The 18,190-nt window shown below is 41.2% G+C and overlaps 1 protein-coding gene across 1 annotated transcript in view; it reads right to left on the reverse strand.

Annotated features, from left to right (window-relative positions):
• LOC139577358 (transducin-like enhancer protein 4) overlaps positions 1-18,190 on the reverse strand; it is a 78,692-nt gene that overhangs the window by 17,729 nt on the left and 42,773 nt on the right. The window contains exons 6-10 of the mRNA XM_071404415.1: positions 13,740-13,756; positions 3,769-3,888; positions 3,466-3,519; positions 1,758-1,913; positions 1,461-1,590 (exon numbers count right to left, since the gene is read on the reverse strand). Of these exons, the coding sequence (XP_071260516.1) occupies positions 1,461-1,590; positions 1,758-1,913; positions 3,466-3,519; positions 3,769-3,888; positions 13,740-13,756 (477 nt within the window). The remainder of the gene's footprint in view (positions 1-1,460; positions 1,591-1,757; positions 1,914-3,465; positions 3,520-3,768; positions 3,889-13,739; positions 13,757-18,190) is intronic.

The raw sequence follows: 18,190 nt of genomic DNA on the forward strand, positions 1-18,190 counted from the left end.
AGCCCAAACTGTTTGGGTGCTACAGACCGATGCACATCGGTGTACCAATCAGAGTAGTCCTGTGATGCTTGTGAGGTTCGTAGTGCAAAACACCATCGTGAGAGTACGCAACACCATCGTGAGTCTCCCAAACCGTTCAGACGGAACAGACGTTTTTTGTGATACGACCCAAACCGCTATAGCTCTACCACCTTCCACCACAAATGTGGAAAGCTGACATAGGAGAATGGAAAAGCAGATATCTCTTAGACAGACAGATTTCGATTTCGGGATTTTTTCTGTTACGTCTATTAGATCTCTGCTGAATAAGAATCAACTGACCTGTCTGGTTAAAATGGTTAAAGGAAGGTTCAACTGACCTGTCTGGTTAAAATGGTTAAAGGAAGGTTCAACTGACCTGTCTGGTTAAAATGGTTAAAGGAAGGTCCATCTGACCTGTCTGGTTAAAATGGTTAAAGGAAGGTTCAACTGACCTGTCTGGTTAAAATGGTTAAAGGAAGGTTCAACTGACCTGTCTGGTTAAAAAGGTTAAAGGAAGATTCATCTGACCTGTTTGGTTAAAATGGTTAAAGGAAGGTCCATCTGACCTGTCTGGTTAAAAAGGTTAATCTGACCTGTCTGGTTAAAAAGGTTAATCTGACCTGTCTGGTTAAAAAGGAAGGTCCATCTGACCTGTCTGGTTAAAATGGTTAAAGGAAGGTTAATCTGATCTGTCTGGTTAAAAAGGAAGGTCCATCTGACCTGTCTGGTTAAAAAGGTTAAAGGAAGGTCCATCTGACCTGTCTGGTTAAAAAGGTTAATCTGACCTGTCTGGTTAAAAAGGTTAATCTGACCTGTCTGGTTAAAAAGGTTAAAGGAAGGTCCATCTGACCTGTCTGGTTAAAAAGGAAGGTTCAACTGACCTGTCTGGTTAAAAAGGTTAAAGGAAGGTCCATCTGACCTGTCTGGTTAAAAAGGTTAAAGGAAGGTCCATCTGACCTGTCTGGTTAAAAAGGTTAATCTGACCTGTCTGGTTAAAAAGGTTAATCTGACCTGTCTGGTTAAAAAGGTTAAAGGAAGGTCCATCTGACCTGTCTGGTTAAAAAGGAAGGTTCAACTGACCTGTCTGGTTAAAAAGGTTAAAGGAAGGTCCATCTGACCTGTCTGGTTAAAAAGGAAGGTTCAACTGACCTGTCTGGTTAAAAAGGTTAAAGGAAGGTCCATCTGACCTGTCTGGTTAAAAAGGAAGGTTCAACTGACCTGTCTGGTTAAAAAGGTTAAAGGAAGGTCCATCTGACCTGTCTGGTTAAAAAGGAAGGTTCAACTGACCTGTCTGGTTAAAAAGGAAGGTTCAACTGACCTGTCTGGTTAAAAAGGTTAAAGGAAGGTCCATCTGACCTGTCTGGTTAAAAAGGTTAAAGGAAGGTTCAATGAAATGTAAAGAATGTAAACACGTGTTTAAAGTCATCAGTGTGTCTCACCCTCTAGTCCTGACATTTTCCCTCTCAGACCGGGGGTCGAGGTGCTGCTGGGGGCGGGGGTCGAGGTGCTGGTGGGGGTGGGGGTCAGGGTGCTGCTGGGGGTGGGGGTCAGGGTGCTGGACTTCTCATTCTGGAAATAAAAAAATGCTTGTAATCTACTCATAATAATACATTTTTAAAGCACTGAACTCTGTAATATGAGAGATGAGCAAATCCTAATTTTACAGACTTGGGGTAAAAGTAGAAATATGCTGTAAATAAAGATTAAAGGGGAAAAAAAGCCATGAGAGGTCAGACCATGATGAGGTCTTTGGACTTGCTGGAGGGCGTACTACTAGACGAGGCCATAGAGGCGGGGCTGAGGGGAGGGACTTCCTTCTTCAGCAGACGGCTCTTATCCAATCGGTTCTCACGAGGGGAGTGAGTGGGGCTTCCTCTAGGAGAGGCAGGATCCTAAGGTAACAGCGAAAGAGAAGAATAGAAAATAGTTTGGTTGCGTTCCATTTCTATGTATTGTTAAAGTATTGGTTCCATGTTTCATGAACTAAAATAAAAAATAAACATTGTTCTATACTCACTAAAAGCTTATTTCTCTCAAATGTTGTTCACCAATTTGTTTACATCCCTGTTAGTGAGCATTTCTCCTTTGCCAAGATAATCCATTCACCTGACAGGTGTGGCATATCAAGAAGCTGATTAAACAGCATGCTCATTACACAGGTGCACCTTGTGCTGGGGGCATAAGGTCATTTTAAAATGTGCAGTTTTGTCACACAACACAATGCCACAGATGTCTCAAGTTTTGAGGGAGCGTGCAATTGGCATGCTGACTACAGGAATCTCCACCAGAACTGTTGCCAGACAATTGCATGTTCATTTCTCTACCATAAGCCGCCACCAAAATAATTGTAGAGAATTTGGCAGTACGTCCAACCGGCCTCACAACTGCAGACTACGTGTAACCACATCAGCCCAGGACCTCCACATCCGGCTTATTCAACTGCGGGATCATCTGAGACCATCCACCGGGACAGCTGATGAAACTGTGGGTTTGCACAACCTAAAGAATTTCTGCACAAACTGTCAGAAACCATCTCAGGGAAGCTCATCTGTGTGCTCATCGTCCTCACCAGGGTCTTGACCTGACTGCAGTTCGGCGTCGTAACCGACTTCAGTGGGCAAATGCTTTAGCACGATGTCCACTGGCACACTGGAGAAGTGTCCTCTTTACGGATTAATCCTGGTTTCAACTGTACCAGGCAGATGGCAGACTATGTGTATGGCGTCGTGTGGGTGAGCAGTTTGCTGATGTCAACGTTGTGAACAGAGTGCCCCATGGTGGCGGTGGGGTTATGGTATGGGAAGGCATAAGCTACAGACAACCAACACAATTGCATTTTATCAATGGCAATTTGAATGCACAGAGATACTGTAACGAGATCCTGAGGTCCATTATCATGCCATTCATCCACCGCCATCACCTCATGTTTCAGCATGATAATGCACAGCCCCATGTTGCAAGGATCTGTACTCAATTCCTGGATCCTGAAAATGTCACCGTTCCTCCGTGGCCTGCATACTTACCAGACATGTCACCCATTGAGCATGTTTGGGATGCTCTGGATCGGCGTGTACTACAACGTGTTCCAGTTCCCGCCAATATCCAGAAACATCCGCAGCCATTGAAGGAGTGGAACAACATTCCACCGGCCAGAATCAGCAGCCTGATCAACTCTATGTGAAGGAGACGTGTCGCGCTGTATGAGACAAACGGTGGTCACCCCAGATACTGACTGGTTTTCTGATCCACACCCCTACCTTTTTTTTTTTAAGTATCTGTGACCAACAGATGCATATCTGTATTCCCAGTCATGTGAAATCCATAGATTAGGGCCTAATGAATTTATTTCAATTGACTGATTTCCTTATATCAACATTAACATCTTTGAAATTGTTGCATTTTGCATTTGTTTGTTCAGTATTTATATAAGAGAGAGAATATAACCTCATTAGAGACATCCACCACTAGGCTGTCATCACTCTTCTCCCCGTCGCTGTCCTGAAACAGATACAATATAATACAACTTTATTGTTCCGAGACGGACACAACAACACATTGGTCGTCCTCAACAATGTATCATAGTTAGATACCCTATACCAGGGCGTCATCAGAACATCCTGACACTGACAAGCCTGACTGAATTAATCAGCAAAGAGTTTGGTTAGTTGAATCAGCCGGGTTAGCGCTGTGCTTTTGAAAAAAAAATGTGCATCCTCTGGGTTTTGGTTTGAAAGTTGCCTCACTCACGTAACGTGTGGCGCTCAGCTCCTTTTCAGCCATTTTCTGTTTCTTGCTGTCTGAGGAGTCACCTGAACTCCTGTGCTTTTCTACTGCTCGGAAACTGGAGGAGGGGGACACAGACGGACTCTGAGAGAGAGAGAGAGAGAGAGAGAGAGAGAGAGAGAGAGAGAGAGAGAGAGAGAGAGAGAGAGAGAGAGAGAGGGGAGTGTTAATGTTAGTTTACAAGTCTGATTTTGTAAGAGCCCAACGACCTCTCCTCTTAGAGGTGAGCACAGGATAAAAAGGAATGGAGAGAAAGAAGAGGAGAGAAGTGGAGAGAATGAAGAGGAGAGGAGAGGAGAGAATGAAGAGGGGAGAGAATGAAAATGAGAGAAGAGGAGAGAAATAAGAGGAGAGGAGAGAAAGGAGGGGAGAGGAGAAAAGGAGAGGAGAGAAAGGAGAAAGGAGAGGAGAGAAAGGAGAGGAGAGGAGAAAAGGAGAGGAGAGAATGAAGAGGGGAGAGAAAGGAGAGAGAGGAGAGAAAGGAGAGGATGAAAAGGAGAGGAGAGGAGAGAAAGGAGAGGATGAAAAGGAGAGGAGAGAAAGGAGAGGAGAGAAAGAAGTGGAGAAGAGGAAGAGGAGAGGAGGAAGAGAAGAAGGGAGAGAGAAAAAGGATGAGAGGAGAGGAGGAAGAGGAGAAGGGAGAGAGAAAAAGGATGAGAGGAGAATGCAGCAGGACCTTTACCTTGACCTTTCCACTAACTCATCCTGCCCTTTACCCGTGCTGTTGGCGTTGATGACTGGCAAACACTGTGTGTGTGTGTGTGTGGTGTGTGCGTGTGTCAGTGACTAGATGAAAACAGTTCCAATTTGATTCCTTCCCGTTCCTCTTGGCACTAACCCTTCAATGTTTATGATTTTCTACAGCCAGACAGTACAGATGACAGATCAGAGCAGTATTAGACAGTACAGATGACAGATCAGAGCAGTATTAGACAGTACAGATGACAGATCAGAGCAGTATTAGACAGTATAGATGACAGATCAGAGCAGTATTAGACAGTACAGATGACAGATCAGAGCAGTATTAGACAGTACAGATGACAGATCAGAGCAGTATTAGACAGTACAGATGACAGATCAAAGCAGTATTAGACAGTACAGATGACAGATCAGAGCAGTATTAGACAGTACAGATGACAGATCAGAGCAGTATTAGACAGTACAGATGACAGATCAGAGCAGTATTAGACAGTATAGATGACAGATCAGAGCAGTATTAGACAGTACAGATGACAGATCAGAACAGTATTAGACAGTATAGATGACAGATCGGAACAGTATTAGACAGTACAAATGACAGCACATACTGCAAACTGTGCTTTCACACACATTCAATGTTTTTTCTAAATATTTAGAATAGCTACTGTATAACACACCACTGATAAGACCACTACAAGACCTGACAGAGAACTAAAAAGACCTGACAAATAACTACAAAGACCTGACAAAGAACTACAAAGACCTGACAAAGTCCACTGCAAAGACCTGACAAAGACCTACAAAGACTTGACAAAGACCTGACAAAGAACTACAAAGACCTGACAAAGTCCACTGCAAAGACCTGACAAAGACCTACAAAGACCTGACAAAGAACTACAAAGACTTGACAAAAACCTGACAAAGAACTACAAAGACCTGACAAAGTCCACTGCAAAGACCTGACAAAGAACTACAAAGACCTGACAAAGTCCACTGCAAAGACCTGACAAAGACCTACAAAGACTTGACAAAGACCTGACAAAGAACTACAAAGAAATGACAAAAACTGTCAAAGACCTGACAAAAAAACAACAAAGACCTGACAACAAACACCACATCACTACAAAAGTCAACAACATTGTAACAACCGTTCAATCAAACCAGCACCACAAACAAGATTCAAACATTTCAAAACAGCACACACAGTATCTGAGGTAACAGTATCTGAGGTAACAGTATCTGAGGTGACAGTATCTGAGGTAACAGTATCTGAGGTGACAGTATCTGAGGTAACAGTATCTGAGGTAACAGTATCTGAGGTAACAGTATCTGAGGTAACAGTATCTGAGGTGACAGTATCTGAGGTAACAGTATCTGAGGTGACAGTATCTGAGGTAACAGTATCTGAGGTGACATTATCTGAGGTAACAGTATCTGAGGTGACAGTATCTAAGGTAACAGTATCTGAGGTAACTGTATCTGAGGTGACAGTATCTGAGGTGACAGTATCTGCGGTAACAGTATCTGCGGTAACAGTATCTGAGGTAACTGTATCTGAGGTGACAGTATCTGAGGTGACAGTATCTGAGGTAACAGTATCTGAGGTAACAGTATCTGAGGTGACAGTATCTGAGGTAACAGTATCTGAGGTAACAGTATCTGAGGTAACTGTATCTGAGGTAACAGTATCTGAGGTAACAGTATCTGAGGTAACAGTATCTGAGGTAACTGTATCTGAGGTAACAGTTTCTGAGGTGACAGTATCTGAGGTAACAGTATCTGAGGTGACAGTATCTGAGGTAACAGTATCTGAGGTAACAGTATCTGAGGTAACAGTATCTAAGGTAACAGTATCTGAGGTAACAGTATCTGAGGTAACAGTATCTGAGGTAACAGCATCTGAGGTGACTGTATCTGAGGTAACAGTATCTGAGGTGACAGTATCTGAGGTGACAGTATCTGAGGTAACAGTATCTGAGGTAACAGTATCTGAGGTAACAGTATCTGAGGTAACAGTATCTGAGGTGACAGTATATGAGGTGACAGTATCTGAGATGACAGTATCTGAGGTGACAGTATCTGAGGTAACAGTATCTGAGGTAACAGTATCTGAGGTGACAGTATCTGAGGTAACAGTATCTGAGGTAACAGTATCTGAGGTGACAGTATCTGAGGTAACAGTATCTGAGGTAACAGTATCTGAGGTAACAGTATCTGAGGTAACAGTATCTGAGGTGACAGTATCTGAGGTAACAGTATCTGAGGTAACAGTATCTGAGGTAACAGTATCTGAGGTGACAGTATCTGAGGTGACAGTATCTGAGGTAACAGTATCTGAGGTGACAGTATCTGAGGTGACAGTATCTGAGGTAACAGTATCTGAGGTAACAGTATCTGAGGTAACAGTATCTGAGGTGACAGTATCTGAGGTGACAGTATCTGAGGTAACAGTATCTGAGGTAACAGTATCTGAGGTAACAGTATCTGAGGTAACAGTATCTGAGGTAACTGTATCTGAGGTAACAGTTTCTGAGGTGACAGTATCTGAGGTAACAGTATCTGAGGTGACAGTATCTGAGGTAACAGTATCTGAGGTAACAGTATCTGAGGTAACAGTATCTAAGGTAACAGTATCTGAGGTAACAGTATCTGAGGTAACAGTATCTGAGGTAACAGCATCTGAGGTGACTGTATCTGAGGTAACAGTATCTGAGGTGACAGTATCTGAGGTGACAGTATCTGAGGTAACAGTATCTGAGGTAACAGTATCTGAGGTAACAGTATCTGAGGTAACAGTATCTGAGGTGACAGTATATGAGGTGACAGTATCTGAGATGACAGTATCTGAGGTGACAGTATCTGAGGTAACAGTATCTGAGGTAACAGTATCTGAGGTGACAGTATCTGAGGTAACAGTATCTGAGGTAACAGTATCTGAGGTGACAGTATCTGAGGTAACAGTATCTGAGGTAACAGTATCTGAGGTAACAGTATCTGAGGTAACAGTATCTGAGGTGACAGTATCTGAGGTAACAGTATCTGAGGTAACAGTATCTGAGGTAACAGTATCTGAGGTGACAGTATCTGAGGTGACAGTATCTGAGGTAACAGTATCTGAGGTAACAGTATCTGAGGTGACAGTATCTGAGGTGACAGTATCTGAGGTAACAGTATCTGAGGTAACAGTATCTGAGGTAACAGTATCTGAGGTGACAGTATCTGAGGTAACAGTATCTGAGGTAACAGTATCTGAGGTGACAGTATCTGAGGTGACAGTATCTGAGGTAACAGTATCTGAGGTAACAGTATCTGAGGTAACAGTATCTGAGGTGACAGTATCTGAGGTGACAGTATCTGAGGTAACAGTATCTGAGGTAACAGTATCTGAGGTAACAGTATCTGAGGTGACAGTATCTGAGGTAACAGTATCTGAGGTAACAGTATCTGAGGTGACAGTATCTGAGGTAACAGTATCTGAGGTAACAGTATCTGAGGTAACAGTATCTGAGGTGACAGTATCTGAGGTAACAGTATCTGAGGTAACAGTATCTGAGGTAACTGTATCTGAGGTAACAGTATCTGAGGTGACAGTATCTGAGGTGACAGTATCTGAGGTGACAGTATCTGAGGTGTCACGACCGTTATATGACGAATGAGTGGACCAAGGCGCAGCGTGAAAGAAAGCCATCTTCTTTTAATGAAGAAAAACAAACACTTACTAAACGAACAAAAAAACGTGACGCTAAAACGAACTAAGTGCACACATGCAACATAGAACATAGACAATTACCCACAATCACCTAAAGCCTATGGCTGCCTTAAATATGTCTCCCAATCAGAGACAACAATAAACAGCTGTCTCTGATTGAGAACCAAACCAGGCAACCATAGACTTTCCTAAACCTCTCTACTGAACACAACCCCATACACTATACAAAACCCCCTAAACAATACACACACCCTAAACTAGACAAAACACACAAACATCCCATGTCACACCCTGACCTAACTAAACTAATAAAGAAAACCAATATAACAGAGGCCAGGGTATGACATGAGGTGACAGTATCTGAGGTAACAGTATCTGAGGTAACAGTATCTGAGGTGACAGTATCTGAGGTAACAGTATCTAAGGTAACAGTATCTGAGGTAACAGTATCTGAGGTGACAGTATCTGAGGTGACTGTATCTGAGGTAACAGTATCTGAGGTAACAGTATCTGAGGTAACAGTATCTAAGGTAACAGTATCTGAGGTGACAGTATCTGAGGTAACAGTATCTGAGGTAACAGTATCTAAGGTAACAGTATCTGAGGTGACAGTATCTGAGGTGACAGTATCTGAGGTGACAGTATCTGAGGTGACAGTATCTGAGGTAACAGCATCTGAGGTGACAGTATCTGAGGTAACAGTATCTGAGGTAACAGTATCTGAGGTAACAGTATCTGAGGTGACAGTATCTGAGGTAACAGTATCTGAGGTAACAGTATCTGAGGTAACAGCATCTGAGATGACAGTATCTGAGGTGACAGTATCTGAGGTAACAGTATCTGAGGTAACAGTATCTGAGGTGACAGTATCTGAGGTAACAGTATCTGAGGTAACAGTATCTGAGGTAACAGTATCTGAGGTAACAGTATCTGAGGTAACAGTATCTGAGGTAACAGTATCTGAGGTAACAGTATCTGAGGTGACAGTATCTGAGGTAACAGTATCTGAGGTAACAGTATCTGAGGTGACAGTATCTGAGGTAACAGTATCTGAGGTAACAGTATCTGAGGTAACGGTATCTGAGGTAACAGTATCTGAGGTAACAGTATCTGAGGTAACAGTAACAGTATCTGAGGTAACAGTATCTGAGGTAACAGTATCTGAGGTAACAGTATCTGAGGTAACAGTGAGGACATGAAGTAATAGATGCACCACAAGCTGGCGGAACCCTGTGTACGGTTGCCAGGGCAACAGGAGACCACCGACCAGGAGCTTATTGGCTTCATAGAGTCTGACTGCAGGCCACAGATTTAAACACAACACCGCTGTAAGGCTGTGTACGTGTCTCTTTGTGGTGTGGTAATGAAAGTCATTCATCTCCGTCTCTTTCCTCAGCACCACACAACTGATTATTTAATCTTGCAACAAAGTTTGCAAACACACCGGTATGACACACATATCACAGAGCCTTCAGGCAGCACTAGTGTAGGAGGATTAGAAGTGAGAGGACCATGAGATAACATATTAAACATGGTAGAGGACCATGAGATAACATATTAAACATGGAGTGGTAGAGGACCATGAGATAACATATTAAACATGGTAGAGGACCATGAGATAACATATTAAACATGGAGTGGTAGAGGACCATGAGATAACATATTAAACATGGTAGAGGACCATGAGATAACATATTAAACATGGAGTGGTAGAGGACCATGAGATAACATATTAAACATGGAGTGGTAGAGGGCCATGAGATAACATATAAAACATGGTAGAGGGCCATGAGATAACATATTAAACATGGAGTGTTAGAGGGCCATGAGATAACATATAAAACATGGTAGAGGACCATGAGATAACATATTAAACATGGTAGAGGACCATGAGATAACATATTAAACATTGAATGGTAGAGAACCATGAGATAACATATTAAACATGGAGTGGTAGAGGGCCATGAGATAACATATTAAACATGGTAGAGGGCCATGAGATAACATATTAAACATGGAGTGTTAGAGGGCCATGAGATAACATATAAAACATGGTAGAGGACCATGAGATAACATATTAAACATGGTAGAGGACCATGAGATAACATATTAAACATTGAGTGGTAGAGAACCATGAGATAACATATTAAACATGGAGTGGTAGAGGGCCATGAGATAACATATTAAACATGGAGTGGTAGAGGACCATGAGATAACATATAAAACATGGTAGAGGACCATGAGATAACATATTAAACATGGTAGAGGACCATGAGATAACATATTAAACATGGAGTGGTAGAGGGCCATGAGATAACATATTAAACATGGTAGAGGACCATGAGATAACATATTAAACATGGTAGAGGACCATGAGATAACATATTAAACATGGAGTGGTAGAGGACCATGAGATAACATATTAAACATGGAGTGGTGGAGGACAATGAGATAACATATTAAACATGGTAGAGGACCATGAGATAACATATTAAACATGGAGTGATAGAGGGCCATGAGATAACATATTAAAACTTATTGTCAATAGGGGGGCGCTATTTTCACTTTGGAAAAAATCGTGCCCAATTTAAACGGCCTCGTACTCTATTCTAGATCATACAATATGCATAGTATTATTACCATTGGATAGAAAACACTCTCAAGTTTCTAAAACTGTTTGAATTATATCTGTGAGTAAAACAGAACTCATTTTGCAGCAAACTTCCAGAGGAAGTGAAAAATCTGAAAACGAGGCTCTGTTTCAGGGCCTACCTATTCAATTGCCTAATATTTATCGATATGCATGCACTTCATACGCCTTCCACTAGATGTCAACAGGCAGTGGAAGGTGGAATGGGGTGTCTAGCTTGATGTGAGGTCGAACAAGAGCTTTTGGAGTGGCAGGTCAGGAATTTCCTTTCTCTACCTAGGCGCGCGAAGCACCTCCATATTGTCTTCTGATAAGCGTTCGGTATACACGGCTAATATCTCCGGCTCTGATTTTATTTGATACATGTGATAATAACATCGTAAAGTATGTTTTTTCAACCGAGTTTTATCAGATTATTCAATGTTTATTGGGACTTTTGGAGTTTTCCGTTCTTTGCGTCGAGAGAAACTGGGAACGTCATCAACATTGGCTAGCATTGTGGCGCGAATTCGACAGGAGAAAAGGACATTCTAAAACCAAACAACGATTTATTCTGGACCTAGGACTCCTTGTACAAGATTCTGATGGAAGCTCAGCAAAAGTAAGAACAATTTATGATGTTATTTCGTATTTCTGTGGAAAATGTTATTTCTATTCTCCGCCGTTTTGGCGGGCGCTGTCTCGCAATAACGCAAGCTGTTTGTTATGGTAAAGTTATTTTAAAAAATGTAACACGGCGGTTGCATTAAGAACCAGTGTATCTTTAATTTGCCATACAACAAGTATTTTTATGTAAAGTTTATGATGAGTTCTTTGGTCAGATTAGGTGAGTGTCCAAAATAGCTCCGGACATTCTGGTGAATCGATGCTACATATTCACAATGTATAACCACGGTTTGCAGCTCTAAATATGCAAATTTTCGAACAAAACATAAGTGTATTGTATAACCTGATGTTATAAGACTGTCATCTGATGAAGTTGGTCAAGGTTAGTGATTAATTTTATATCTTTTGCTGGTTTTTGCGAATGCTATCTATGCGGTGAATAAATGCGGTTGTGTGTTTGGCTATTGTGGTAAGCTAATATAATGCTATATTGTGTTTTCGCTGTAAAACACTTAAAAAATCGGAAATATTGGCTGGATTCACAAGATGTTTATCTTTCATTTGCTGTACACCATGTATTTTTCATAAATGTTTTATGATAAGTATTTATATATTTCACGTTGCTCTCTGTAATTATTCTGGCTGCTTTGGTGATATTTTTGATGGTAGCTGCAATGTAAAACTATGATTTATACCTCAAATATGCACATTTTCGAACAAAACATAAATTTATTGTATAACATGTTATAAGACTGTCATCTGATGAAGTTGTTTCTTGGTTAGTGACTATTTATATCTCTATTTGGTCGGTTTTGTGATAGCTACCTATGCGGTAGAAACATGGTGAAAAGATGCGGTTGAGTCTTTGGCTATTGTGGTTAGCTAATAGAAATACATATTGTGTTTTCGCTGTAAAACATTTTAAAAATCGGAAATGATGGCTGGATTCACAAGATGTTTATCTTTCATTTGCTGTATTGGACTTGTGATTTCATGATATTTATATGCTATTATTTACTTGTGGCGCTATGCTAGGCTATGCTAGTCAGCTTTTACTGATGAGGATGCTCCCGGATCCGGGATGGGTGTTAAGTAGAGGTTAAACATGGAGTGATAGAGGACCATGAGATAACATATTAAACATGGAGTGGTAGAGGACCATGAGATAACATATTAAACATGGTAAAGGACCATGAGATAACATATTAAACACACCTCTCCATCCTGTCCTAATCTAATTCAAATCAAATCAAATGTTATTGGTCACATATTTATCAGATGTTATTGGTCCATACACATATTTAACAGATGTTATTGGTCCATACACATATTTAACAAATGTTATTGGTCCATCCACATATTTAACAGATGTTATTGGTCCATACACATATTTAACAGATGTTATTGGTCACATATTTAACAGATGTTATTGGTCACATATTTAACAGATGTTACTGGTCCATACACATATTTAACAGATGTTACTGGTCCATACACATATTTCACAGATGTTATTGGTCACAACATACAGTAGAATACAGTATATACATATGAAATGAGTAAAGCAGAATGTAAACATTATTAAAGTGACTAGTGACTACACTGTGTGTGTGAGAGAGAAAAGGTGTGTCTCTATCTCTATCTGTGTGTGTGTTTGTTTGTGTTTGTGTCTGTGTGTCTATCTGTGTGTGTGTGTTTGTGTCTGTGTGTCTATCTGTGTGTGTGTTTGTGTGTGTGTTTGTTTGTGTTTGTGTCTGTGTGTCTATCTGTGTGCGTGTGTGTGTCTGTGTGTCTATCTATGTGTGTGTGTGTTTGTGTCTGTGTGTCTATCTGTGTGTGTGTGTGTTTGTGTCTCTGTGTGTGTGCGTGTGGGTGTGTGTTTGTGTCTCTACCTCTATCTGTGTGTGTGTGTGGTGTTTGTGTCTCCGTGTGTGTGTGTTTGTATCTCTATCTCTATCTCTGTGTGTGTGTGTGTGTGTGTGTGTGTGTGTGTGTGTGTGTGTGTGTGTGTGTGTGTGTGTGTGTGTGTGTGTGTGTGTGTGTGTGTGTGTGTGTGTGTGTGTGTGTGTGTGTGTGTGTGTGTGTGTGTGTGTGTTAATCATCGCATTGCGTATTCAACAAACCAAATGTTTGACTGCAGGAACAGAGCAGACCGCTTAGAGACAAATTAACCTCAACACTGAACTCTCTCTCTTTACATCTCTCTCTCCCTTCTCTCTCTCCCTCTTGCTAACAAGACACCAGAAGAATTAGAAGGAAAATAAGTCTTACCTTGACTGAGTCTCTTTCTGAAGGATTGTCAGAGAGAGAGAGAGAGAGAGAGAGGAAGAGAGTAAATGGGTGAGAAAGAGAGGGAAAACCAAAGCCATTATATTTCACATACAGACAAATAACTGCACACACTCTTAAATACAGGTCACTGTAAAACACATATTCTGCAAACATGTGTTTATTGGGTTTACTCATTCAGATTAGTGCAGGGAGAGCTGTTAAAATCTGACAGGCTAACAATGGAGTAGCTATGATACTGGGGCTGCTACTCTAGAGTTAGACTAGTGCGTAGCATAGCACTGCTACTCTGGAGTTAGACTAGTGCTTAGCATAGCACTTCTACTCTGGAGTTAGACTAGTGTGTAGCATAGCACTGCTACTCTGGAGTTAGACTAGTGATTAGCATAGCACTGCTACTCTGTAGTTAGACTAGTGATTAGCATAGCACTGCTACTCTGGAGTTAGACTAGTGTGTAGCATAGCACTGCTACTCTAGAGTTAGACTAGTGATTAGCATAGCACTGCTACTCTAGAGTTAGACTAGTGATTAGCATAGCACTGCTACTCTGTAGTTAGACTAGTGATTAGCATAGCACTGCTACTCTGGAGTTAGACTAGTGATTAGCATAGCACTGCTACTCTGGAGTTAGACTAGTGATTAGCATAGCACTGCTACTCTGGAGTTAGACTAGTGATTAGCATAGCACTGCTACTCTGTAGTTAGACTAGTGATTAGCATAGCACTGCTACTCTGTAGTTAGACGAGTGATTAGCATAGCACTGCTACTCTGTAGTTAGACTAGTGATTAGCATAGCACTGCTACTCTGGAGTTAGACTAGTGTGTAGCATAGCACTGCTACTCTAGAGTTAGACTAGTGATTAGCATAGCACTGCTACTCTGTAGTTAGACTAGTGATTAGCATAGCACTGCTACTCTGGAGTTAGACTACTGTGTAGCATAGCACTGCTACTCTAGAGTTAGACTAGTGATTAGCATAGCACTGCTACTCTAGAGTTAGACTAGTGATTAGCATAGCACTGCTACTCTAGAGTTAGACTAGTGATTAGTATAGCACTGCTACTCTGGAGTTAGACTAGTGATTAGCATAGCACTACTACTCTGGAGTTAGACTAGTGATTAGCATAGCACTGCTACTCTGGCATTAGACTAGCGCTTAGCATAGCACTGCTACTCTGGAGTTAGACTAGTGATTAGCATAGCACTGCTACTCTGGCATTAGACTAGCGCTTAGCATAGCACTACTTCATTTTCCATTATAGTCATTTAGCAGACGGTCTTATAAAGAGTGACTTGCATTCATCTTAAGATAGCTAGGTGTTACAACCACATATCACAGTAATAGTAATTCAATTTATCTCAAAGTAGCATGGTCAAAGCTATTAGTGGTAAGTCAGGGGGGTGCGAGTGTAACCGATGTGAAATGGCTAGCTAGTTTGCGGTGGTGCGCGCTAATAGTGTTTCAATCGCTGACGTCACTCGCTCTGAGAACTTGAAGTAGTGGTTCCCCTTGCTCTGCAAGGGCCACGGCTTTTGTGGAGTGATGGGTAACGATGCTTCGAGGGTGACTGTAGTCTGTGTGCGTAGGGTCCCTGGTTCGGGGCGTGGAGAGGAACGGAAGCTATACTGTTACATTGGTGCTGTTGACCCGGATCACTGGTTGCTGCGGAAAAGGAGGAGGTACTAGAGAGTACTACTGAAACCTGTTATAGACTATCTGACTGTACTAGAGAGAGTACTACTGAAACCTGTTATAGACCATCTGACTGTACTAGAGAGTACTACTGAAACCTGTTATAGACCATCTGACTGTACTAGAGAGAGTACTACTGAAACCTGTTATAGACCATCTGACTGTACTAGAGAGTACTACTGAAACCTGTTATAGACCATCTGACTGTACTAGAGAGTACTATTGAAACCTGTTATAGACCATCTGACTGTACTAGAGAGTACTACTGAAACCTGTTATAGACCATCTGACTGTACTAGAGAGAGTACTACTGAAACCTGTTATATACCATCTGAATGTACTAGAGAGTACTACTGAAACCTGTTATAGACCATCTGACTGTACGAGAGAGTACTACTGAAACCTGTTATAGACCATCTGACTGTACTAGAGAGAGTACTACTGAAACCTGTTATAGACCATCTGACTGTACTAGAGAGAGTACTACTGAAACCTGTTATATACCATCTGACTGTACGAGAGAGTACTACTGAAACCTGTTATAGACCAAATGACTGTATTAGAGAGAGTACTACTGAAACCTGTTATAGACCATCTGACTGTACTAGAGAGAGTACTACTGAAACCTGTTATAGACCATCTGACTGTACTAGAGAGAGTACTACTGAAACCTGTTATAGACCATCTGACTGTATTAGAGAGTACTACTGAAACCTGTTATAGACCATCTGACTGTACTAGAGAGAGTACTACTGAAACCTGTTATAGACCATCTGACTGTACTAGAGAGAGTACTACTGAAACCTGTTATAGACCATCTGACTGTACTAGAGAGTACTACTGAAACCTGTTATAGACCATCTGACTGTACTAGAGAGTACTACTGAAACCTGTTATAGACCATCTGACTGTAGTAGAGAGTACTACTGAAACCTGTTATAGACCATCTGACTGTACTAGAGAGAGTACTACTGAAACCTGTTATAGACCATCTGACTGTACTAGAGAGAGTACTACTGAAACCTGTTATAGACCATCTGACTGTATTAGAGAGTACTACTGAAACCTGTTATAGACCATCTGACTGTACTAGAGAGTACTACTGAAACCTGTTATAGACCATCTGACTGTACTAGAGAGTACTACTGAAACCTGTTATATACCATCTGACTGTACTAGAGAGTACTACTGAAACCTGTTATAGACCATGTGACTGTACTAGAGAGAGTACTACTGAAACCTGTTATAGACCATCTGACTGTACTAGAGAGTACTACTGAAACCTGTTATAGACCATCTGACTGTACTAGAGAGTACTACTGAAACCTGTTATATACCATCTGACTGTACTAGAGAGAGTACTACTGAAACCTGTTATAGACCATCTGACTGTACAAGAGAGAGTACTACTGAAACCTGTTATAGACCATCTGACTGTACTAGAGAGTACTACTGAAACCTGTTATATACCATCTGACTGTACTAGAGAGTACTACTGAAACCTGTTATATACCATCTGACTGTACTAGAGAGTACTACTGAAACATGTTATAGACCATCTGACTGTACTAGAGAGTACTACTGAAACATGTTATAGACCATCTGACTGTACTAGAGAGTACTACTGAAACCTGTTATAGACCATCTGACTGTACTAGAGAGTACTACTGAAACCTGTTATATACCATCTGACTGTACTAGAGAGTACTACTGAAACCTGTTATAGACCATCTGACTGTACTAGAGAGAGTACTACTGAAACCTGTTATAGACCATCTGACTGTACTAGAGAGTACTACTGAAACCTGTTATAGACCATCTGACTGTACTAGAGAGTACTACTGAAACCTGTTATATACCATCTGACTGTACTAGAGAGAGTACTACTGAAACCTGTTATAGACCATCTGACTGTACTAGAGAGAGTACTACTGAAACCTGTTATAGACCATCTGACTGTACTAGAGAGTACTACTGAAACCTGTTATATAACATCTGACTGTACTAGAGAGAGTACTACTGAAACCTGTTATATACCATCTGACTGTACTAGAGAGTACTACTGAAACCTGTTATAGACCATCTGACTGTATTAGAGAGTACTACTGAAACCTGTTATAGACCATCTGACTGTACTAGAGAGTACTACTGAAACCTGTTATAGACCATCTGACTGTACTAGAGAGTACTACTGAAACCTGTTATAGACCATCTGACTGTACTAGAGAGAGTACTACTGAAACCTGTTATAGACCATCTGACTGTACTAGAGAGTACTACTGAAACCTGTTATATACCATCTGACTGTACTAGAGAGTACTACTGAAACCTGTTATAGACCATCTGACTGTACTAGAGAGTACTACTGAAACCTGTTATAGACCATCTGACTGTACTAGAGAGAGTACTACTGAAACCTGTTATAGACCATCTGACTGTACTAGAGAGTACTACTGAAACCTGTTATAGACCATCTGACTGTACTAGAGAGAGTACTACTGAAACCTGTTATAGACCATCTGACTGTACTAGAGAGTACTACTGAAACCTGTTATAGAACATCTGACTGTACTAGAGAGAGTACTACTGAAACCTGTTATAGACCATCTGACTGTACTAGAGAGTACTACTGAAACCTGTTATAGACCATCTGACTGTACTAGAGAGTACTACTGAAACCTGTTATATACCATCTGACTGTACTAGAGAGTACTACTGAAACCTGTTATAGACCATCT

Source organism: Salvelinus alpinus, chromosome 5 (assembly GCF_045679555.1).
Source record: "Salvelinus alpinus chromosome 5, SLU_Salpinus.1, whole genome shotgun sequence".
Taxonomy (NCBI): Eukaryota; Metazoa; Chordata; class Actinopteri; order Salmoniformes; family Salmonidae; genus Salvelinus; species Salvelinus alpinus.